Source organism: Notamacropus eugenii, chromosome 2 (genome assembly GCF_028372415.1).
Source record: "Notamacropus eugenii isolate mMacEug1 chromosome 2, mMacEug1.pri_v2, whole genome shotgun sequence".
NCBI lineage: Eukaryota > Metazoa > Chordata > Mammalia > Diprotodontia > Macropodidae > Notamacropus > Notamacropus eugenii.
This window is the reverse complement of record NC_092873.1, coordinates 474,025,295-474,049,792: the sequence shown is the minus strand read 5'-3', so window position 1 is coordinate 474,049,792 and position 24,498 is coordinate 474,025,295. Positions and strand designations below refer to the sequence as shown.

General features: G+C 37.2%; 1 protein-coding gene across 7 annotated transcripts in view; it reads left to right on the top strand.

The window, feature by feature from the left end:
• DNM3 (dynamin 3) overlaps positions 1-24,498 on the top strand; it is a 626,037-nt gene that overhangs the window by 547,032 nt on the left and 54,507 nt on the right. For all 7 annotated transcript variants that reach the window (XR_011975664.1, XM_072648609.1, XM_072648608.1 and 4 more), the window contains one exon: positions 24,236-24,400. Coding sequence is in view for 6 of the 7 variants with exons in the window: in XM_072648609.1 (XP_072504710.1) it covers positions 24,236-24,400 (165 nt within the window). In the remaining variant the exon portion in view is untranslated. The remainder of the gene's footprint in view (positions 1-24,235; positions 24,401-24,498) is intronic.

Genomic DNA, 24,498 nt, shown 5'->3' with positions numbered 1-24,498 from the left:
TAAAGCTCTTCTTTCATCTCCATTTCCAGAATTGAGATAGGTAAGAAAAGAATTCAACTCTAGAAATGAAGATGAAAATAAGGATCAACTCAACAGGCTACCTGCTTTGTCTGCATTTTACCTTTTTAATGAGTCTGGAGAATTACCACTGACTTTAATGAAACTCTATCATCCTCAGTCATCTGTTGCATATGCAACCCAAGTAACACTTAGCCATCATACAAATGTGATCTTTAAGATGGAAAAAAAAAATCTTACGTTGTTTTACTTGGTCACTATTACCTGAAAAAATATTTAGGGGTCACTTGGTTCAGTTATTTAGAGTCGGGTATGGGGGAGTGGAGAGCAGACAACAGACTGAACCATCTCTCATATATCCTGGGACCATCTTGGTGGCCCTTTATCAGAATAAGGAGTCAGGCAAGCTTTCAAATCTGCATAATCCTTAGATAAACATATGTGGGTGGTATGGGAATTATAATTTTCAATGCCTTGTGAAACCAAGTACTGTATTTGGTTTGTAGAATTGCCATTTTTAAAAAAATCTTCATTAACTCCCTTCACCTTCCTTTGGGTTATAACATCTATTGAAATAAATATCAAATGAAGCAATAGCTGTAAAGTGCCAAACTAAAGCTATATCCAAACTATTATATATTTTTATAAACGATAAAATGCTATCTAAATGTGAGCTATTATACTCAATACTCAGACCTCTTGCCACAATGCCATTTTAGCTCACAATTTATCTGGGCACACACTATGGATTTCCTAAGGGAACTGAGGGGCATTTTGGGCTAAGGGGCACACAGTATTGTCCACACCACTGTTATATTAGTATTCCATTGGAACTGGACTTTCATTTCTTTAAAGCTTTCCTTTAACATAGTATATACCTTTCACAGTTTACACTAAAACTATAAGATACAGTTTTAGTGTAAACTGTGAAAGGTATATACTATGTTAAATATGATATTATTTCAGAGTATAAAAATTGAGGAGTCCTAGTAGTCACTGGGGAGGATGGGTGAGGGGGACAAAGGGGCTCCAGTGTTTTTATAGCCACTTCACCGATTGCCTTTTCCTCCATGGAGAGAAAATGTTTACTCAAAATGGCTCACCAACAATAGATAGAGTTGTGTGTAGCTTCCTCAGGCACTCCCAGTCTCTCTCGTTCTCAAAGGAACCATTTTTTACTTAAATCCACTTCCAGTTATATCTAGAAACAACAATGCATAACTTAGAATGCTGCCTTAATAGAAGGTTAGCCAAAGGAGGAAGGAAGCAGTTCAAGTCTGGAGCACAAGGTTCCTACTGTGTGAAATCAGTGGTAGGGGCTATTAAAATGCCATCTTCATCTCCCTTTCACTTCTCCCCTTCCTCTGCCTTCCCAGTCACCATCCCCCATCTGCTAATATCCTTATGGAGCTAAGAGGGGGAAAAAAGAAATAATGAATGACTGTATTCCTTGGCACCTGAACCACAATTTCCGTATAGGGACTTCAGACTTGAAAATAGAAGGCTTTAAATCCTGCTAACTTATGTTGTTCTTACAAGAATGTGTGTGTGAATTGAAAACTCCCTGCTATGTGTAGAAAAATGACAATTGAAAATTAAAAGCCAGACAGATTACTCCTAATTCAGGTGTGTTAGAGACCAGTGGAAAATGTAGGTATGTGAAATTAGGAACCAAGGTGAATTAGAAATCTTTGTAACAATCCCTTCTTAAATAAATAACACTGCAGAATTGAGTTTCTGAATGGATGGGCTACCTCACTGGCAGCATAACTGTTAGCTTTTGACAAAGCTGATTCTGATTTTAATCCTGGAAACCTGTGAGTTTTCCACTACTCTTCTACCCTGTCAAAAATCACTATGGGACCGTTCATGACCTGACCATGAGGACGGATTAAATGTTATTGGGGAGCCTGCTGAAATCTTGCATTGGTAACAGAAGGAGGGATGTTTCTCAGACTGATTCATTGCTTATCACAGGCTAGCTCTAGCTCTCATGTGATTTTCATAGATACCCTTCCTTCCCCCCCAAATTTTCTAAGTTGAATTTAGCACTCAGCCAAGTGATGCATTTTTCGTGAAAATGAGTAAAGACATAATCCAGGCAAGCTTTCCAAAAGCTCATTTCTTCTTCTCCACTCCCCCACAACATCAGACTGGATATGAAGCAAACAAAAACCACAGAGGAGCCCCAAATTAATTCAGAACACATGATTCACTCCTTCTGTATCTTTCTGGAGAGATCATTGTTTGTAAGTTTGCCTCACCTCGAAAATCTTTTGAAATCGCTAGCTGTGCCCTACTCCTACCCCATGCCTTGAGAGAGTGAGGTACCTCACTAGAGTAAATATTAAAAATCTGCTTGGTGTCTGGACAGCCACCCTCCTCTCCCCCTCCCTTCTTTTGCACACAGAGTGGTCTATAAATGATTTACACTGCTGGCTGTGAGTGTTGTTCTTGGCTCTGGGCGCCATAGGCTAGCCAGCCATTGTGTAACTAGATTCTGTCTGAAATGCTTTAGGGCTAATTGCCTCCTTACTTGTAGGCTAAAAACCTCTTCATTTTCATTCCTTCCCAACCATACAATTTTTTTTCAGGCTCTTCAACCTGGTTACTTTTCTGTGTTCTAAGAAAGAAAATAGATCACGTCCTCATTGCTCTACTAGATCAATCTTTCTTTTTAATCTCACCTTACTGGGCTGGTAGTTTAGACCAGTTTAGAAATTCTAAGTTTGAGTAAATCCAAACCAGAATTTGTTTGCTAAACAGCTGATCTATTCTTCTCATGTCTTTAAAAAAAAAAGTTTGCTGTGTATATATTTTTTTCCTCTTGCTCATCCAACAGTCTTTGGAAAAACATTAAGTAGCTTTTGGCAGGAGGTCAGAACCAGCATTGCAGGGAAGGTATGTAAAAGTTCTTTAAGTGTGGACTATTTGTGTAAGAAACATGAAGGGGCTACACACATTTCTTGTGACTGAAAAGGGCTATATTCATAATCTTTGATGGAAATAATACTCAATGATTTCTGTACTCTTTCTTCCCTGAGTCCATTTATTTGTTTTTGTTTCATATGTTTCAGAATGGACCATTTTAATGAGCAGTTTTATGAGCCTAACTATGAGTTCTGCAAGCCCCACATATCTGGATTCCTGTTGCACAGAACCTTCACCCTACTTGCAGATAAAGTTCAAGACTTTCCTATAATAAGCATTGAGAAGTAGGGGTAGGGAATGGAGAGGAAAGGACATAGTAACAGATGCTTTCATTGACTAATCAAAGCCATTAAAATATTTATAAAATACTTTGTGGTAGCATCATAAATAACAAATCATAATACCTTACTTCCATATGCAAATGCAAACTATTCTATTCCGTTCAAGTCTTACAACATTCCTGTAAGGTCTGATCACCGAGCTTTACATTGGAAAGGGAGCTCCAAGGCCATTTGTTCTAACCCAAACCAGACCAAGAATGTCTCCAGAGCACAGCGAACAATGACCATTCATCTTTTGCTTGAATATCTCTAGTGAGGGATAGCACACTACCTCTGGAAGCAGGTCATTCCTATTTGGATAATCCTAGCGCTTATCCTTCTGCTTTCCAGAGTGAAGCAGAACAAGTCTAATCCTTCTTCCATGGAAGACAACTCTAATGATTCCATGTAATCTCCTCTTCTCTAAGCTAAACAACTTTACAGAGTTCTTTCCACTGCTCCTCATGTGGCTTGATCTCAGGACCCTTTAGCAATCTAACTAGCCTCCTCTGGAGATGAGCTAACTTAGAGATAAGCTTTCTACACTGTTGTACCTCAAACTGAACACAACACTCTCAGAGTTCAGCTACTCTTTCTTCATGATTGTTTTTACACAGTCATTCATCCCAATTTCATATTTTGAAGTGACACTGCCATGTTCTTCTTTCCATGGAGTACTGAGGTCAGTTAATTGTTTTTTCAGTTGTGTGTGCTCTTCATGACCCCATTTGAGGTTTTCTTGGCTAAGCTACTAGAGAAGTTTGCCATATCCTTCTCCAGCTTATTTTACAAATGAGGAAACTGAGGCAAACAGGGTAAGTGACTTGCCCAGAGTCACAAGCTAGTGTCTGAAGCCAGATTTGAACCCAGGAAGATGAATCTTCTGACTCTACACCTGAAACTCTATCCACTGTACCACCTAAGTGGAGTTTAAATATTGTAGTACCACTGTCATCACTGATGAAAATAGATCACTATAAAAATTCCCCATGCATATGATCTATTCTACAACTTTGTGTTCTTCTGGCTTCACCAATAAAGGATCTTGGTTCTTACATTAGGTTCATTTTTCTCCTCTGTTACTTTACACTTTTATGTTCATTTTTGCCATCATTCTCTGTAATGTTTTGCAAATGAACTTATACTTTAAATTGATATTACTCCCTGTTTCCATGGATGCTTAGCAATAGAATTAGGTACTGACTATCAGAGGCAGTTTCTGGATTCAATTTCTTCACTTCTGTTCATTTCCATTTTTCCAGAAGTGACTTGGTCAAAGAGGGTCAGGTTAGAATTTTTATGCATGTATACCTTGTCTTCTCATTATCCATTCTTCTAATTTGGCATGGATAATATCAGCCTCCTTCCATGTCTACTGATGGGCCATTGTCTTTCTGTTCATCTCTCTACATCTGCCTCTCCCATCTGATTGTTTTAAAGGACAAACTGAAGGTTCAGCTTGTGTGGGGGAACTTGATAATTCTTGAGGTTTTGGCAAATTTATCTACATAGGGCTACAGTTCTGAAGCTATGAATGTGCCCATGCTGGCCTAAAAGGCCATTACATTGTCCAGGAAATTCACACTTTTTCTAGGAGAGGGTAGAAGAGACTTGCCTGACTCCTCATGGCATATCTAGAAGTACCCACTATAGAAACTATTGCTTCTCTGTTTCATTTGGCCTGTATGTTCTACTTCCTGGATAATTAGGTGAAGAGGGATAAAAGGTGAGTGGGTCTTGTCTTTTTTAAGACAATCATAGAAGTCATTTTACCCAACTTCCCATTCATTCAAGAATCATCAGCTCAGGATCTTACACCAGGAAGGGACCTTAGCAGTCAGGTAATCATAAGAATAGTTGATTAGGTTTAATAAGAATAGGTTTGCAAGTTGCTTTACATCACATTATCTCACTTGATTCTCAGAATATAATCCTTGTGAGCTAGAAAGTACCATTAGGAGTATTAGTAGTCTCATATTATTCCCATTTTACAGATAAGGAAACTGAGGCTCAGAAATGTTAGGTGGTTTACCTAGGCTCACATAGCTAGTAAGTATCTGAGGCTTGATTTGAATCCAAGTCTAATACTCTGTGCACCATCCCAGGCCATCACATTTCTCCTTCATTTAACAAGTGAAGACACTGAAGGCAAGAAAAATTAAGGGACTTACAATGTTGACCTAGTGGTCCTAATTTTGTTTTCTGAAGGAGATTATACCTTGTATTAATCTACTCTTCAGGAGAGATATTTTCCTCATCTAACCTTATTCCCAGACCACTCACCATTCTGTTCAGTCTTCTTTGGACTCATTTTATTTGGTGAACTTCCCAACACAAAAAGTATACCAATTATTGAACATTGAAGCAATCTTCTGAAGGTGGTAGTAAGGATTAATTGTAAGTAATAAAATAAATGGTTGAGTCTGGGCATATTATAAGAAGTCAGGCTTGGTGTCTCCAAAGCCACTCTCCGGGCACACCCAGACAGCTTGATTTGGCATGCTTCCTCTGTGCCCTGACTTTTCTCCATCTGTAATGACCTATTCCAAAAAATATTAATTCACTTCTTGCACTGTATCTCTCTTTTGCTCCTCCCTGTTGTATGTGTTTGATCCCATTTTATTCTTTCTCATCTGATATATGCTGTAAGAGCCTTCACATGACATGAAAGACTTTTTTAAAAGCCATAATCTTTGTAACATATAAATATTGATTTATCAGCTTAATCTTCTTAAAAGTATGGCTACTTATGTCCCATACTTAAATTTCTTTTGTTTGGTGAATTCATGTGAAAAACACCCTGCTCATTTTTTTTTTTATCTCTTTGGTAGGAATGAGTTTTGCTGAAAGTTTTTATTCATGAATGGTTAAGCTAAATTTTGCAGGATATACTAACTTGACATATAAACTAATTTCCTTTCCATTGCAAAATATAATATGATTTTCCCTTTAATTTCCCATGGACAACACATTCTTCCTAGTTTTACAAAATTTAAATTTGAGGTATATGAAAAGCTTCTTCCTGGATGCTTGTAAAATTTATTACTTAATTCTGAAATTCTGGAGCTTAACTATTACATTTCCAAGTGAGAACATATTAGGGGTTCTTTATCAGTGATCTGTGGACTCTATTGAATTTTTTTGTTTACTTATGGAAGTGATTGTAGAAAACTGAAAGATAAATTTAAAAAAAAAAAAAGATGAGTAATTCCTAACAAAAAAAAAGAATTTTTTGTTTGTTTCTCTTCTGTTTCAAATATTTCCGAAAACTGTCTTGTATGATCTTCTGAGGCATATTTTTCAGGCTTTTTATTCCATCTTGAATTTCTGAGAGACATCCAGAAAGACAGTGTTTCTCCCTACATTCTGTCCTCTAGGTCAGTCGCTTTGACTTTTAGAAATGTTACCTGTTCTACCATTCTTGCTGCTCTTTGATCTTGTTCTGATATTCTTTCTTCCGTCCATCTCTACATTTTTAATTCAAATTTTGATAATCTCTTTTTAAAAAGAGTTCATTTTGGAGAAACACATAGGCCTTTGTCTTTTTAAATCCTTTCTTGTAATCTTTAATTTCCATTTCTAATTATGATCCTTATTTATTATTTTGATTCTGTTATTGCTATTCTACATCACTTTGGAGGTTCTTCCAATTATTGCATTGTCACTTTTGGATGTTTCATTTTTCTGACAATATCTTCCCTTGCATTGAGATTTTCTCATCATTTTGTTATACTACATAGTATTTCTTTTTTGTACCAAGTTTTCTTTTAATTATTTTTTCAGTCTCTCTCCTGATCATTCCATAGGGTTTTCCTTATGATTAATTCTTTTCTATCCCCTCTATGTTTTTGACGTTGTTCTGTTACTCTATTTGGTACATTCCTTGTTATTTTAAAGTGATGGGCAGTTAGGTTTAAACATGTCCCTTCATTTAGCTATCTTTCCAGGTATCTTACCATTTCTCGAACAAATTAACAAATATAACATGAGATGGGGAGAATTAAAGGATCGTTACTTTCATTAAGACTCATTCACTCAATTCAGCAAATAATTATTAATTATCCATTGTGTACAAAGCAATGGTGATACACAATAGTCTCGCTATCATTAAAGTGCTTACCATCTAATGAGGGGATAAAAACACATACAAAAGTAAATATGACGCAAGGAAAATGTGACAAGGGCAAAGGTTAAAAAGTAGGTAAGGTGCCATAAAATAAAAATGTTAAGAGGGAAAGGAAAGATCACTTTCAACTAAGAGGATCAACAGTGCTTTCTTCAAAATTACTAGCAGTCTTTTTTTGTGTGCCAGATCTAATGGTCTTTTTTCAATCTTCTTCCTCAAGGAATCTGCTTCATTTAATGTTGTTGACTATGCTCTTGTCCTGAATATTCCTGAATATTCCCATTCTCTCTGTCTCTGTCTCTCTCTGTCTCTGTCTCTCTCTGTCTCTGTCTGTCTCTGTCTGTCTGTCTCTGTCTGTCTGTCTCTGTCTCTCTCTCTGTCTCTCTCTGTCTCTCTGTCTCTCTGTCTCTCTCTCTCTCTCTCTCTCTCTCTCTGTCTCTCTCTCTCTCTCTCTCTGTCTCCCTCTCTACCTCCCTCCCTCCCTCCCTCCCTCCCTCCCTCCCTCCTCTCAATTCTCCTCTTACTATCTGGTAGCTCATCTCTGTTCATCATCCATATCATACCCTCTAATTGTTGGTGTTTCCCAATTCCTTTTGCTAAGTCCTTCACTCTCTCTCTCCTCTCTCAGTAACCTCATGACCTCCCATGATTTTAAAGCCCTTCACAACTTGGTTTCAAACTATATTTCAAGCCTCACTGGACATTACTTCCCTCCCATGTTTTACATCCCAGCCAAACTACCTTTCTCTTATTTTTTCACATGTGCTACTCCATCTCCTGTCTCTTGTGCCTTTGTGTTGGGCATATCCCCTACCTGGGATGCACTCCCTTCTCACTTTTGCTCCAAAGAATCTCTCTCTTCAAGACAATCTCTCAAGCACCACCTTCTATACGACTCTTTTTTCCTGGTCCTTCCCAACTGCTGGGGCCCTCCCTTCCAAACTGCCTGATATTTAACTGCTTTGTGTGTGTGTGTGTATATATATCTATACATACATATGTATAGATAGATATATATACATATTCAGTATATATATATGTATTTGTTATCTCCTCTGTGAGGGTAAGCTCTTTGAGAACAGGGATTGATCCATTATTTGTTTCCTCAGTACTTACTGGTGCTTAGCACATCATAGGTGTTTAATAAATGCTTGTTGATTGATTGATTGAAGGTGGTATCCCATCTGGGTGTTGAAGGAAGAAAATGGATATCAAAAAGTGGAAAGAAAGAAGGAGTTTGTTCCAGGCATAGGGACAGCTTTCAGGTATATGTACAAGTGGGGGAGGGAAATAAACTAGTAGTCTTATTTGACTAGAACATAGAATATGTGATGGGAAGTAGAATTAAATATAACTTGAAAGGAAAGTTGGAGCCAACTTGTACAGTTTCTTAAAAGACAGGCTAAAGTATTTGTATTTTATCCTCTAGGCAAGAGTGAGCCACTGAAAGTGAGAGAGAAGTGATATGGTCAGGCCTGAGCACTGGGAATAATAATCCAGCTAGTGAAGTGATAACTATTAATATGCCTAGTTTAATAAAATTTCATCAACGTAATTCAATCCAAATTCAAAATTTGTATTAATTAATATATTTTAATTTAGACAGTTTGGCCTAACCATCCACATAGGATAATCCAAGTGGCTAAAGAATATCTATTGATATATCTTAGCTACATGTAAATTACAACTTCATCCCACTCAGAAATGCCATATACATATATTTTACATAGCTATATGTATGTGTACATATATGAGTCATATATATATGCATTGCATATACATGTATACAGAAACAACAGAAGAGAAGGGGAAGGGGTAAAGGGAAGGGTTGAAGGAGGTTAAGTCAATCTCTTAGTGTTCTAGACAACTCTATAAGACTATAAGTTGAACAAAAGGTATAAACCTGCATTGGTAGGAGTTTTCTCATACTAATGAAATCACAGGTCTAATTCCCTATCCTTATTAGATAGATAGATAGATAGATAGATAGATAGATAGATAGATAGATAGATAGATAGATAGATAGACAGACAGACAGACAGACAGACAGATAGATAGACAGATATTGACCTATAAAATCTGGGACAAACTATACATGGAATAATTGAACCTAGAACTAAAGAGCAGTAGGAGAGTGGGTTTAGTTACCTTTTGGAAATTTAAAAGCTCTTTTAATAACCTTGAACTTCTTCCAGAAACAAAGGACCATCTTTTAAATCACAATATTTTACTATATTGTTTATGGCTATGAGTTATGGAACACTGCAGTCTCTGAAGAATTAAAAATGAGTATCACATAGAAAGTAATGGCAAGGTATATGGTGAGTGTTAACAGGTTGCAACTGATATGTGGAACTTTGGAGAAGTAGTAAAGTAAAAATCATGTCATCAGGAAAATGTATGAGTGAAAAAGAAGGTGGGCTGCTCTTGCAATGGATGGGGAAATGAACAGGTAGACAGACCTACTTCGCAGTTATCCTTGAGATGGCTGGAGAAAGCAAAAAAAGCCCCCAGGATGGTGGGCTAGCCCCCTATAAACTTATGAAGTTGAACTTAGGGAAGGAGATGGAAGAGTAACAAATGATAAGCATTGTTGAATAATTGAGATATGCTTCATAGTTAGGAGCATGCAAATCACTGAGATGTTAATTCCCTTTGAGTGTATGTTGACCAAGTAAGAATAAAAGAGCATCAGAAGGAAAATCATTGGACAAATCAGAGGTGTTGAATTTCTACACATTTTAAAAGCTATAGGGTAAAGGGGGGAAATCACAGGAATTGGGGAAAAGTTGAAAAATATACAACTTTTTAAAAGTCACTTTGTTAAAAACATGAAAGATGCTCTACATATTACTTGCTCATTGAATTATCATGCTTGGTATATTAAAATATTAAATATATCTTATTAAGACAATGGTATTTGCTGCTTTAGCTTTCTTTCAGAATTTTCAAACATTTGTTACAAATGTAGTAAAAAGCAGTTAAACATTATGGAATTCAGCATCTTCTAGTTTTTTCAGTTTGTGAGAGCAGACAAATACTTTAAAAGACAAAAATGTATTAACATTGCATTAAAGCAAAGAAACTTAGCTATTGTTGCTGTTTTTTTAAGTAAATTTATTGTGTTGCATTGTGTTAAATGGGTACAAAAAATCATTTAGAGAAAATGCTGTTAAATGGAGGCAAGAACCTTTAACATTCATTAATACAACTTTTCTCTACAATTCATCTTATTGAGTCTAAAAATTAAAGTTTTATTTAAGTCATAACAAGCTTCTCTACCCTCTCACATTGGTTTATTTCTTAAGCTGATGTTAGCCTCTCTAACATTTTTTGTTAGTTTGTAGAGACAACCACCAATGTTGTCAAAATCATGTATATCCTCAACGTGAAGCAGGCTAGAAGAGGAAGCCTTGTGACTCCCAGGCCTTTTTTCCAGGTTACTCAGTAGCTCTGCCGAACAGCATCCCACCCTGCATTCCTGTACTGAACACCTGAGGATTTTCATTTTGCATAATATCAAAATACCTTCCTATAACAAGTTCTAAATGGTATGATTGTTTATAATCTAGTCAAATACAGTAGCAAGTCCATTATCACAAACATGCCTTCTTCCAATCATGGATCCAAGAGAAGGAGCATCAGCATAAACTGTTCATCGATAAAATTCTTCCATTTTCTTAGTAGATATTTTTTCTTGTGGATACACTTTGTTGGAGCAGAGCCTTTAAGGAAGTATTTTGCTCCCCTCAGTGAAATTCTTGTGATTATTTTTTGGTGTCATGTTTGTGCTCCTCAAGTTAACATGTATTTATTTATCTTTGAACATGTTATATTGCCCCAGTAAAACGTAAGCTTCTGAAAGGTAGGGTCTCTTTCTCATTTTGTGTCATGTAACCCTATTACCTAGGAGAGTGCCCTGCACAAAGTGAAGTTTAATAATGAATGCTTGTTGGAGGTCTGTGGCATCTTTCATTGTTTACCATGTCCAGTTCCTTTTCTCCTTCTCCCTCTCTGACTGAATCAGTCAAATGTTGGATAAGACTATATGTCAGAAAGTGTGCTGCCTGCTGGAGATACAAATAAAACGAATGAAATAATTGCTCCTCTCGAGGTGTTTACTTTATAACAAGGGAGAAAAATAAGTACATGTATCAGTATATGAAGAATAAATACAAATACAGACAAGTAGTTGAATACAAGGCAATATAAGAGGGAGGGCACTAGCAGTTAGAATCATGAAAGATGTCATGTAGAAGGTGGTGTTTGAGCTGTTGTGAAAAAAGAGAGAGATTCTATGACATTTCTTTTTGAGTAGAGAGGCCATTCCAGGCCTGGGGAGGAGCCAGTGCACAGGTATGGAAACAGAGTGCCATGTGTAAGAAACAGAGAGATCAGTTTGGCTGCATTATAGAGTGAGATGGGGGTATAGTATCCAACGAGACTGAGAATTTTAGGTTTGGGTGCAGCTGCAGAGTTCTTTAAAATCTAAAGTCTTAAAGATGAAAGTGACACCATCAGATCTCAGCCCAAGGAGCATCACTCTGACTCTACTTTGGAGGTTAAACTGGAATAGAAAGAGATGTGAGCGAGGCAAACCAATGAGAAAGCCATGGAAATGGTTTTGGGAAGAGGTAATGAGGGTCTGACTAAGGAGGAAACTGTGAGTAGAAAGACGGGATTGGACACAAGAGATATGGTAGAGGTAGAAACAGCAAGATATAGTCATTGATTGGATATGTGGAGTGAGGGAGAGTGAAGATAAGATGGCAGTTCGGAGATTACAAAGGTAATAGGTGAATGATATTGCTTTCAACAGAAAAAAGAAATTTGGAAAAGGAGTGAGTTTTAGGGAAAATAAGAGTTTTCTTATCTCCCTTTTTCTGTCTTCTCTCTTTCCTCTAACCAATCCTCTCCCTCACAGAAATTAATACTTTCTTAACTTGCCTTACTGATCATTTCATTCTTCTAAAGGAAAATTCTGTTTTGAATTTAATTCTTGCTAAAGTAGGTAACTTTCTTCTACAATGAAAGTGATGGGAACCTAGAATCAACCACTTCATCCTAGAGTTTATAATGGAGGAGACAGAAAACTTGGCATAGTGTGATTTGCACCCTAGATTTTGGCAGCATGTATTTCAAAGGGTTGAAAAAAGTGTAGTTGGGATCCCCCATTCCTTATAGGTTGCAGTTCTTACTCATCTGTACTTTCTCTATGATTCCTCCTCTCTGAATACCTTCATTTCTTCTCTTCCTTCCCCTTTTCAGCTCCCTTTTATGTATTGTCTTGCCCCATTAAAATGTAAGACCCTTGAGGGCAGAGAAAGAAAAGCTACTGCCTTTCTTTCTGCTTATATCATTCCCACCACTTAGCATAATGTCTGGCACATAAAATTTGCTGGAAAAATGCTTATTTAATTGTTGACTTGATCTCTTGGCTTATAACTTTACAGTGAAATTCAGCCCAAGAGAGATAAGAAATCTCTGAAGGATAAAATTTTGAAGATTCAAAAACAATTCCTATATGAAAGAATAAGGGAAATTGCTTTTAAAAAAAAGGAGCCTGATGTGGTTACATGGGATACTCACCAATCAACAGAGATTTTTTTTAAAAAGGTAAAAGCAAGAATAGGTAGAATGGGGTGAATACAGAAGTATAGCTTGATTCTATAAGCAGACTATCAAGAAAGATAAAACTCAGAATGAGCTGAGGCCAATGACCAAAATTATGAACAAAACCCCAAGGATTTGGGGGATGGGCAGCTATACTGGAGAGAAAGGCAGTCTTCAGGGAGAGTGCTGCTGCTGCCCAGAATGCTTAGACTGATGGAAACTGATCCAAAGGGAAGACAGAGCTGCTTAGGTTTTATTTTGCTTCTGTTTTCTCTGCCAAGGAAGATGATCTTTAGGCAGGAAACAACGAAACAAATGTGCCTAATATAGAATTGATGGCCAAAATAAGTATGAAAATAGTAAGATAAAACCTAGATTTCCTTGATGAGTTCAAACCACCTCGCACTGATGAACTACATTTTAGAGACTGAAAGAATCCAATGTAGTGGGAGAGGCCAGAAAATTGAAGTAAGGAAAATGTCCGGGTTTTCAAAAAAGGGAAGAGATGAGAATCTGCAAAATAAAAATCAGTTAGTTTTACTTCAATTTCTGGAAAAATTCTAGAACCTGTTATAGCACCTGCAGCACCCCATCTTGCATGTGTCCTTCTCTCAGAAGTTATCCTGGTTCTAGATACTCTATATTTTCACCTCCACATAAAGCCATAGCTCACAAAGTCCCAATGATAGGTTTATTTTTATTAGTCATCCAAAGAATGCCCTCAGTTTAAAGCAAAAGCATTTAGTGAAACAAGATAGAGAGCAAAGTAGCACACAGAAGCCTGGGCCTCACTCGCATAATTGCACACGTTACTGGGTGGGGTAAAAGTACACAGGGACCACAAATGGGCACACATATAGGGGAAAAATGTTACCGGTGTACACGCATGGAGTGATGGATACACAGGAGACAGGGGTGACCAGCACATACGTATGGAGAAGAAATTCCATAGAGCAGGGCTGCTGATGTCTGCTGGTGATGTCCTAATACTCTGCCAAGCCTACTCCCCACTTGGTGCCGGCTTGCTAATTCCATCCAATAGACCTCGGGTCTCTGACACCCCCTCACCAAATATCTTGTTTCTGCATGGTTCTTGGCGCTGCCAGTTTTCAACGAATATGTTACCTTCCTTCCTTATAAGCTACATCTCTGGTACTCTTGCTGTCACTGATAGACCAAAGATTGAACTTCATCTGCCATAGAAAAGTGGGCCCTCACATATACCCAGTTATCAAACTAAGAAATAATTTCTGCAAAGAAAGAGAAAGATCTCTCAGCTCCCAGAGTCATAACTGTAGAGGCCAAGCTTTTTGTATCACTTATTAATAAGCCAGCTAATTAGAGCCCACAGGCATTTAACATACCTTTTGGATTTCATTTCTTACTATTAGAAGACTCAAAGACCTAGTCTGACGTCTGTATCTGACATAGGGTTAGAAAGTTCCTCTTAACTACAATGAATTCATAACTGCATTCCCTCCTCAAATCCAACAAAGGAATTTTGGGTCTAAGGCATTGCTATTTTCCTGACCCTTCCAGTAGGAGAAATCCAAAACCAAAAGCTGAGGTGGAACTGAGACTGCCACAAGGCATCACAGGCTGCCTCAAAATCCTTTGTTCCAGGTTCCTGCTGTAAGTGCAGATGTGGCAGTGACAAACCTCCTGGCCTTGGGCCAGCCTAAAATGTTATTAAAGGGATGTGTAATGCGCATCTTAAAAAAGGAAACAGCGATCACCAATAGCCAGCATGTCAGCCAGTTCATTGAGAACAGGTCAGGCCTGACTAAACTTATTTCCTTCTTTAATGGGGTTACTAAATTGGTAAAGTAGGATAATACTGTAGATATTGTTTACCTAGATTCTAGGAAAATATTTGACACATTCTTCCTATTCTTATGGAAATTATGGAAAGTGGTAGACTAGGTGACAATTCAGTTCAATGGAGTTGAACTGGTTCAGTTGTTTGGAGTCAAAGAGTTGCTATTAATGGTTTGAGGTCAACTTGGAAGAATATTTCTATGGAATGTCCCAAAAATATGTTTGGCTTTGTGCTCTTTCACATTTTTAAAATTATGTGGATTAAGGAATGTATGGCATGGTTATCACATTTACAGGTGACACAAAGCTGGAAGGAATACCTAACCCTGGTAGTTTTTTAGTCATGTTTTAGTCTTGTCTGATCTTTTGTGACCCCATTTGGGGTTTTCTTGGCAAAGACACTGGAGTGGCTTGCCATTTCCTTCTCCAGCTCATTTTACAGATGAGGAAACTGAGGCAAACAAGTATGTCTGGTTATTAGTTGAGGTCGGAGTGGAACTCAGGTCCTCCTGACTCCAGGGCCAGTGCACTATCCACAACACCAGCTAGCTGCCCTATAGCTAACCCATTTGGTGACAAAAAGTAGGATAAACAAGATCTTGATAGGCTGCATCATTGGACTCAATCTAATAAGATGGAATTTAATAGGATTAATGTTATCTTACTTGAGTTAAAAAAAAGTCACCCTCACAGATGCAGGGAAAGCATATTTGGACAGCTGTTTGCCTTGGCTATAGAGTACTACAAATTCATTAACAGTTTAATGTGACCTCCAAGAAATTTAACGTGTTCTTCAGCTGCATTAAAAGAGTCAGAGTTTCTAGGAATAAGGCGATGATAATCTCACTGTACTCTGCCCTCGTCAAACCACATATGTCAGTATTGTGTTCATTTCTGGATGTCACATTGTAGAAAGATATTGGAAAGCTGGAAAGCAGGATGGCAAACAGGAGAGTAAAAGGGCCTTGTGTTCAGGCCATATGGCTCTGTGTGGAAAAAAAAATGAAAACCTAGGCCCTATGTGTTAGGAGCTATTATGACTGCATGACTGTCAGAATCTTGCCAGGATTATTATTTTCCATTTTTATGAGGCTTCTCTTTTGAAGAGTTGCAGGCCCACACTTTACTTAGAGGTGCAGAATAGTGTTGAAAAAGTCTTGGAATTTTAGTCAGAAAACCTGGTTTCAAGTCTCAGTTCGATAACTGAACCGGCTCTGTAGCTATCGGCAATTCATTGAAACTCTCTGGGTTTAAGTTTTTTTTAATTGTAAATTGAGAAGAGTATTTCTTACACCACATAGCACTTGCGGTTGTAAGTGTAACTCACCTAACCAGCTCTTCACAATAGCAGATTGGGTGCCCAAAAGTTGGCTGACTAAAGACTCCCAGGCATAAGCTGTGCTTTTAGTCAGTCAATAAACATTGATTAAGTGCCTACTCTTTGTCAGGCACTGTGATATATGCTGGGTATACAAAGAGAGGTAAAAAGGTAAAAGACAGTCCTTGTTCTCAAGGAGCTCACAAGACCCCACCAATGCATATTTTCCATTAGTATCAGGTAGCCAAACATCAATTAGCTTTTAGGGGAAAAAAGCGTTTACTAACCTGGGATAACAGAAAAAAAATATTAAGTTGTTATGTTCGCTCACCCAAAGTCATCCAAGAGTCAAAGTACCATAATCCACACAGAACTGGATGATGTAAGGCTATCAACTTAAAGTGCGAAGGTAGTAATAAGGCACATAGTAGAGGCCACATGAGGCTAAGGGATAACTCATAGTTCTGGTTACTGGAAGTCCTTGGATCCATTTGTAGAGTCTTCATGCCACTCCCCTTAGGTGGAGCTGTCTGCTGAGTTCTCAGGGATGGTATGTAGAGCTGGCCACTAGCTAGCATCTCTCCCCAACACAAGGGTTTACGTTCTCTGAAGCTGCTGTCTTCTTCATGTGGCTCTCTGTGTATATACAACTGTGTCTGTTTGTCCATTCATGTTTGTCTTTACTGTCTTCATTGTATATTTCTCTGCCTCCAGATGACTTATCTTTTACTGGTCTAGTGTTTCTAATGGAATTAGTGATTCTCTCTCAGGAACTTGGCTCCAACTTGGCTCCAATTTTTAAACTGGAGATCTCCAGCCCTAGATGAGTCTTCCTCTTGACTTAGCTAAATACTGGACTAGCTGACATTTTTATATGTAGACTCTAAGGTATATCTGATTCTTTCAGCTAGTAACAAGATGTTTCCTGTGTGACCTCATCTGTTTTCATCTAATACTTAAAGCACTATAATCCTCTTAAAATTGATCAAGAATTTGTACCTTCCTAATTTATATTTTCAATTTACTGATTAAATCAAACAAAAGGTGTCTTATCATTTTGTGAATAATTGGGGGTAAGACTGGAACCCTACACATACATGAAAAAACCATTTTGTAAATTTTATTTGTTATTATTCAGTTGTTTTTTATGTCTGAGTCTTAGTGACTCCATTTGAAGTTTTCTTAGCAAAGATACTGGAGTCATTTATCATTTCCTTCTCTACCTCATTTTATGGATGAGGAAACTGAGGCAAATAGGGTTAAGTGATTTTCCAAGGGTCACACAGCTTTAAATTCAGATTTAAACTTAGGAAAATGAGTCTTCCAGCCTCCAAGACTCAACCCCTGTGCCATTTGGCTGTCCCTATAAATCTTATGAAATCATACAAATTTGAGCTACTGCTATTTAAATATGCCTCAAAAGAATCCTGAAACTTAACCAAATATTATTAATAATGAAAGGAGTCAAGGAAAAAAAAGAATGCAAATTATACATCCAATCAACCACTCCATTCAGTGAATAAATATTGAGTAAAAGCCAGGTGCTAAGGATAAAAGACAAAATGAAACATTTTTGCCCTCAAGGAACTTATAATCTATCAAAGAAGGAAACATGTACATAAATCAGTAAATGCAAAATATATACAATCAGATTTTTCCCCAAAGTCCATCTAACATAAGTGACATTTCAAGTGACTGTGCGAGTTATTGCCTGTTCACGATGTCCCATCCCCTCCACTGTTAAAATCAAAAACCCTTAAAGATATAGCATTTCCATCAAGGATTTACAAGGCAGATTCTTTCAAAGATGCCCATTCAAACAGTTAAATTCCCTCAAGATCTTATGATCTTATGACTGTGCAAAAGGAAAAACTAAATTGCAAAATGAATTTTATAAGCAACTTTATAATTGCAATGACTGGGTTTTCATTGTTTCAAATTGTTGGTAAAGGCATTGAAAACTATTTAGAAAAAATCAGCAATGCAGAGACCATATCTATTGTATTTTTCAAAAGAAGATTGGTTCCTGCAATATTATCCCCATTTTGTAAACATTGCCAATGAACCTGCACATAAAAGGTTAAATGTTTGCAGACTGTTCTTCTTTGCCTCAGAGATCAGAGACAAATTACTATTTTTATTTTACATTCCCTTGATGAGGATAATGATAAACATGTGTCACTTCTCTGCTTAGCCAGCAAAGAATCTTATTGCAATCCTATAATTTAAACAAAGGAAAAAATACACAGTTATATACAGTATACATACAAGCAAAAGAAAGCGATAACGAATTCGGTTAGATGTGGGGGGAGGAGCGTAGAGAAAAGGAGTATGTGCTGTCTGCAATTACTTTGTTAAAAGAAAAATTCCGTAGATGTACAATTTTTTCCATTCATCTTAGGCATTTTAGAAGGAGAAATTACTGCTTGCTTCTTTCTAAAGCCAGAAGAAGAAAAAAAAGTCCAATGTTCCCTCTGAATTCTGTGACTCTCCACCATATGCAGGGCATTAAAAGGATGATTAAACTCTGCATGTGACTGTGTCTACTAGTGTTACAGAATCTAAAACAGAACCTCAAGTGGAGTTTCACCATTACTTTGGTAAACACCCCCTCTGAGTTTTTAGGTAGCACTTTAAAGTATTAAAACTGTGCTCTCTGTCTGTTCTACAGTGATCTAACGTGTTACAATCTTAATAAAATTGATCAGTTGCATTGAGTTTCAAAACTGGCTATTAGTACAGATTACCCATAAGTCCAGAAATGTTTGCACGTTCAAAGAAGGAAAAGCAAAGCTAAATGAAACTGATGTTATGAGACAGGGAAAATCAGGAAATGTACCGCATAGGAAAATACCAGCCAGGAACAGAGTAGCTCCCCAGCCCCTCTATGTTTTCACCCTTAGAGATTTTGCGACTCCTATTCCTCTGCTTTGCTCTCTTGACTCCATTACACTCTTTATAGCAAACACTGAAAATGAAAAATAAGAGTTAAAAATTATTCAGTTGGATAAGCCAGAGAAATCACATACTGGAACTCAAAAGGACAATTTCCATTAAACAGCCTTGTCAGTGTTTCATTGCAGAGTGACTTTTACATTGCCTTTTCCATACTAGGTACTAGATAACTGTTTGCTTAACAAATTAAAAGGAGAAATTGGGTTAGGGCTGTCAGTTACATTTATAATTCAAATACCCAAAACTGTAAACATTTTAGGTCAGAAAATGTAACCACACACACTATTCTACAGAATCATGTTTTACATAAAAGATATGTTGGAAAAAATGATGTACAAATCAAATATTTACAAACTAGTTATATTTTCTCAATGAAAGGCATACTTTCACAAATATTTTATTTTCATTTCTTACAGATTGTCCCTTGATAGTAGCTCTTAGCACTTTAATGTGAGGTTTCTCTACCTTCTAGTCTTTGTCAAGCACTCACGTATCGGTAAACATTCAAAGTAGGGAAGTCTCATATTTGGACAAAAACAAGATACACTTTTATCGTACATTTAATCAGTCCCCACTTTGTTTTAAATCCTGGTCTTATATTTGGAATTTTTAAGTGACCCAGAGCTGCATATTGTAACTCGAGTTCCAGAGTATTTGAAGGCTGACACTTTTGCTCTTTATTCCCCAAAATAGTTGCGTTCTGGATAAATATCTGATTTTAAAATTATTTCTACACCAGGAAACTCAGCGAGCAGGTTGGGAAACTTGGCCAATGTTGATATAAACATTACTGACCTTTCCCACTTCCCTTTCTACTCTGTGCTGCCTTCTTTGCTACCTCTTGCACCCTGTATCCTATTCTTGGTCCTTCATTCTGCTCTACCTTCTATCTCTCCCCCCCCATCAATAAAAACAAAGATGAGATTCCTGTTCAGTCAAAGACTCTCCTAGGAGACTTGGTTTAATCATTTTTACCAATGACCAGAGAAGTCATTTTCTAGGAAAATTCCAGGCTATAGGGAAAACAGCTGTCAAGAAAAAAAAAACTCTTATCTTCCCTATGGCAACATAGGAGACCACAACATACTTCTCTGAAGCAGCCACATCACTATGCCCCTAAGGAATCTGTAGCTGGATAGTGACTCTGAGAATCAGCAAGTGACTAATAATCACTCAAAATACTGCTGAAACACAAAGAGATTCTTGTTATCCTCTGATAGTCTCTGTGCCGTTTTCTAGCACTCTGACTTTCTTACATGCAAGATAAATTATTAATAATAATAACTTTAGAATTGTCTTTTACAAACACAATTGAACAATATACTTAGCATAGTACCTTGCACATAGCAGATTTTCAATTAATATTTGCTAGTGGATCCAAACAGATAAGAGTGTACATTTCCACAGATCTCTATTTTGTGTTAGTGTTGAGGATAGTAAATTAATTTTCCTTATTTTTATATTCATGTTTAAAATTAGACAGACTATTACAGCAACATACTGGTATTCTGGGGCTTTGATCATTCATCTGGATTTACATGTGGACTCTTTGTTCTGATTTCAATGCTAAACCAATGGGTTAACACTAAATGACAAAGATGACATACTAATACAATCTGTTAGCTATAAATCAAAATTAATGAACTCAGGTTGCATGATATAGAAAACAGATGCTTCTCTACTTTCTTCTGCAAGATAATTTATTCATTTTGTCTTGTTCGACGAACAAGTTGGCAGGTGAATTTGTAATATGTTTGCAGTGAAACTAGTGTTTGGTAGTGGTGGAAGAACTCTGAAAAACACAGTAATAATAAATCACAGAAAACAAATAGTGGGGTTAGTTGCATACTGTGCCTCCTCTTGTCCATCTGTGTCAGCCCTGAGGAATCAGAATTGAACCAGGTTTAATCCAAACAGCATGATTTAATCCAGAAAAGACTTAAGAATTCTAGCATTATCTCATTTCTGATATAGAGAGCCCCTGGGATGGGTTAGTTCTAGAATCTCCTCAAAAGTTCAGAGCTCCATTAGAAGAGAAGCTGTGGTGATTTGCGGAGCACTGTGCCCAGCATGGTACAAGCATCAGAAATACAAATGCAATGAATGAAACACCCTCTAATGGCAAGACGCTTATATTCTATTATCAATGCAAGTATGCATATGCAGAATAAATATAAAGAGAATTCATATAAACATGTACAAAATCATTAAATACAAAGTAATTTTGGAGGGGCCTGGAAAAGATTTCTGCCAAAGATGGTACTTGAGCTGCATGTTGAAGGAAGAAAGGAATTCTAGTAGGTAAACATAAGCTGGTAAGGTGGCATGGTGGATGTGCATGCAGTACAAGAGGCATGGAAACAGGAAATGGAGAGTCTTACATGAAATAACAGGGAGAAGGCCAGTTTGTCTGGACTAGCCAGTTTAAACAGAGGAGGAATATCCAATAAGACTGGAGTCAGGTTAGAAGAGGCCTACTTTACAAGCCAAGCAGAGAGAAGTTGAGGTTGTATCCTATAGTCAATAGGGAGCCAACTCCAGATTCTTTAGTAGCAAACTGGCATGATCAGATCAGCACTGATGGGAAATCTTTGGCAGCAGTGCAGAGGATGGAGTGGCATGGTGGGAGACTTGAAGCAAGAACACCAGTTAGAAGGCTATTTAAATAAGCTCATCCAAAGGTGGTAAGGGCCTAAACGAGGTGGTGGCTATGTAAATAGAGAGAATTTCTCCAATGGGAGAAATATTGTGGAAGTTGAAGTGGCAAGATTTGGAAGCTGATTAGATACAAGGGTGAGAGAGAATTAGAAAGACAGAACAGTATGTTATGAATCTGGGAGACAGGAAGAATGGTGGTGCTTTCAAAAGAAGATGGAAGATTACAAGAGGTATAAGTTTGGGGAAAAGATAATGAGTTCTGCTTTTGACATGCTGAGTTAGAGGTGTCTCTAGGGCACTGAGTTTAAAATGTCCAGTGGCCAATTAATACTGACTCTCAGGGAGAAAGTGGTGCTAGATATATGTGAGTCATCTTAAAAGAGATATATTTAAATTTAGGAGAGCTGATTCAGTCACCAGAAGAGATAGCATATATGGAGAAGAAAAGGCAAGAAAAGGAAAATGAGGACAAAGCCTTGGGAAATACCCACAGTTAGGAGGTATAATCTGGATGGTAAAATAGCAAAGGAGGCTGAAAAGGAGTGGTGAGTTTAGTCAGTCAACAAGCATTTACCAAGTGACTAGGATACAAAGAAAGAAACAGTCTTTGCCCTCATGGAGCTCACATTCCAATGACACAACTCATAATATATAAGACATATACAATGTAGATTGAAACACATTTCAGAGGGAAAGGCATTAGTATTAGAGCAAGGAAAGGAAAATTTGCCTACTGAAGGTGATGTTTCAGCTGAGACTTTAAGGAAGCCAAGAACTCTAAAAAACAGTGGAAGGGAGTATATTTCAGGCATGGTGCAAAGCCAGTACAACAGCACAGAGACAGAAATAGGAAATAAAATATTATATTCATTGGGTAGTAAGCAACTAGGTACAGTTGAATCATAGGGTGCATAAAAGAGAGTCAAGTGTAAGGAGACTGGAAAGATAGGAAAGGGCCAAGTTATGAAGACTTTTAACTGTCAAACATAGGACTTTGTATTTGATTCCATAGGTAACAGAGAGCCACTGGCATTTATTGGGTGGAGGTGGAGGTTCACATGGTCGGACCTCTACTACCTTTAGGAAAATAACTTTGGCAGCTGAATGGAGGATGGATTGGAAAGTGAAGAGACCTAGGCTGGGTAACCAATTAGAAGACTACTGCCATGGTCTAGCCTAGACATGATGAGGACCTGAACTAGACTGTGACAAAGGGTTCATAGAGGAGAGAGACTATGATGTTAGAAACAATATTTGGTCACTAGTAATTAGAGAAATGCACATTAAAGCCACTCCGACATTCTTACTGCATACCCAACAGATTAGTTAAGATGATAAACAAAGAAAAATGGCAAATGTTGGATTGGCTATGGGAGAACAGGAACACCCATGCACTGCTGGTGGACCTATGGATTCTGGAGAGCAATTTGGAACAATGCTTCCAAAGTAAACTGGGCACACTCTTTGACCCAGCTATACCAGTACCAGGACTACACTCCACAGACACCGAAGAAAGAGGGAAAGGGGCCTGTATGTCTAAAAATATTGATAGCAGTCCTCTTTGTTGAAGCAAAGAACTGCCAATGAAGGAAGCACCTGTCAATTAGGGAATGACTGAACAAACTATGTTACATGAATTTAGTGGAATACTATTCTGCCATAAGAAATAATAAAAGGGATTCAAAGAAGTATGGGAAGACTTGTATGAACTGATGCAGTGAAGTGAGCAGCTTATACAATAACAATTTATACAATAACATTGTAATAGCAACTTTGAAAGGCTTAACCATGACCAACAATGATTTAAAAGGACTCCATGAAGAATGCTACCTACCTCTTGACAGAAAGGGGATAGACTCAAAATATAGAATAAGACAAACATTTTTTTGAAAAGGGACAGTTTGGGAATTTGCTTGACTACACATGTGTTACAAAGTTGTTTTTTTTTTCTTTTCACAAGAGAAGATAGGAGAGAAAGAAAATAAATGTTTATTGAAAAAATAAATTAATTAAATGTTTAAGAAAGAAACAAGATTTGGCAATGGATTGAATATGTGGCATGAGGAAAACCAGGCAGGAATTTTGAATATGAAGTTAAAGAATCTGGGTTTGAATTTCCCTTCTGTTGCTCATTACCTAAATGACTTTGGACAAGTCACTTATTTCTCTGGCCCACAAGTTTGGTTTTTGGTTTTATTTTTAACCTGCAAAATTAGAAGAATTATACTAAATGATCTCTAGCTTTCCTTTCTAATCTAAAATTCTAAATTCTATTATCTAAATTTAGATGAACAGTTCAGCTTCTGTGACTCCAAATCCAGCATTCTTGGCACTAGACAAAATGTATTGTCACTCAATGGTAAAAATACTAAATATACTGGACATGATAAAATTGGTTACTTCTTGTTGTTGGGGTTTTTTTCCCATTTGAACTAAGGGGATTCTGTTAAAACAAGTTTTGTCTTTATTTCTATTTAGGCTGACAATGATGAGAGTGGTCAAGCAGAAAACTTTTCCATGGACCCACAATTAGAGAGACAAGTGGAAACCATTCGCAACCTTGTAGACTCCTACATGTCTATAACCAACAAGTGTATCCGAGACTTGATTCCCAAAACAATAATGCACCTTATGATCAACAATGTAAGTGATTATGCATGACTTCATCTTTTACTTTCCAATCCATCATTGGTTATTTATATTTTATTTAATATTGTATGGTTGGGTTTTTTTTTTAATTT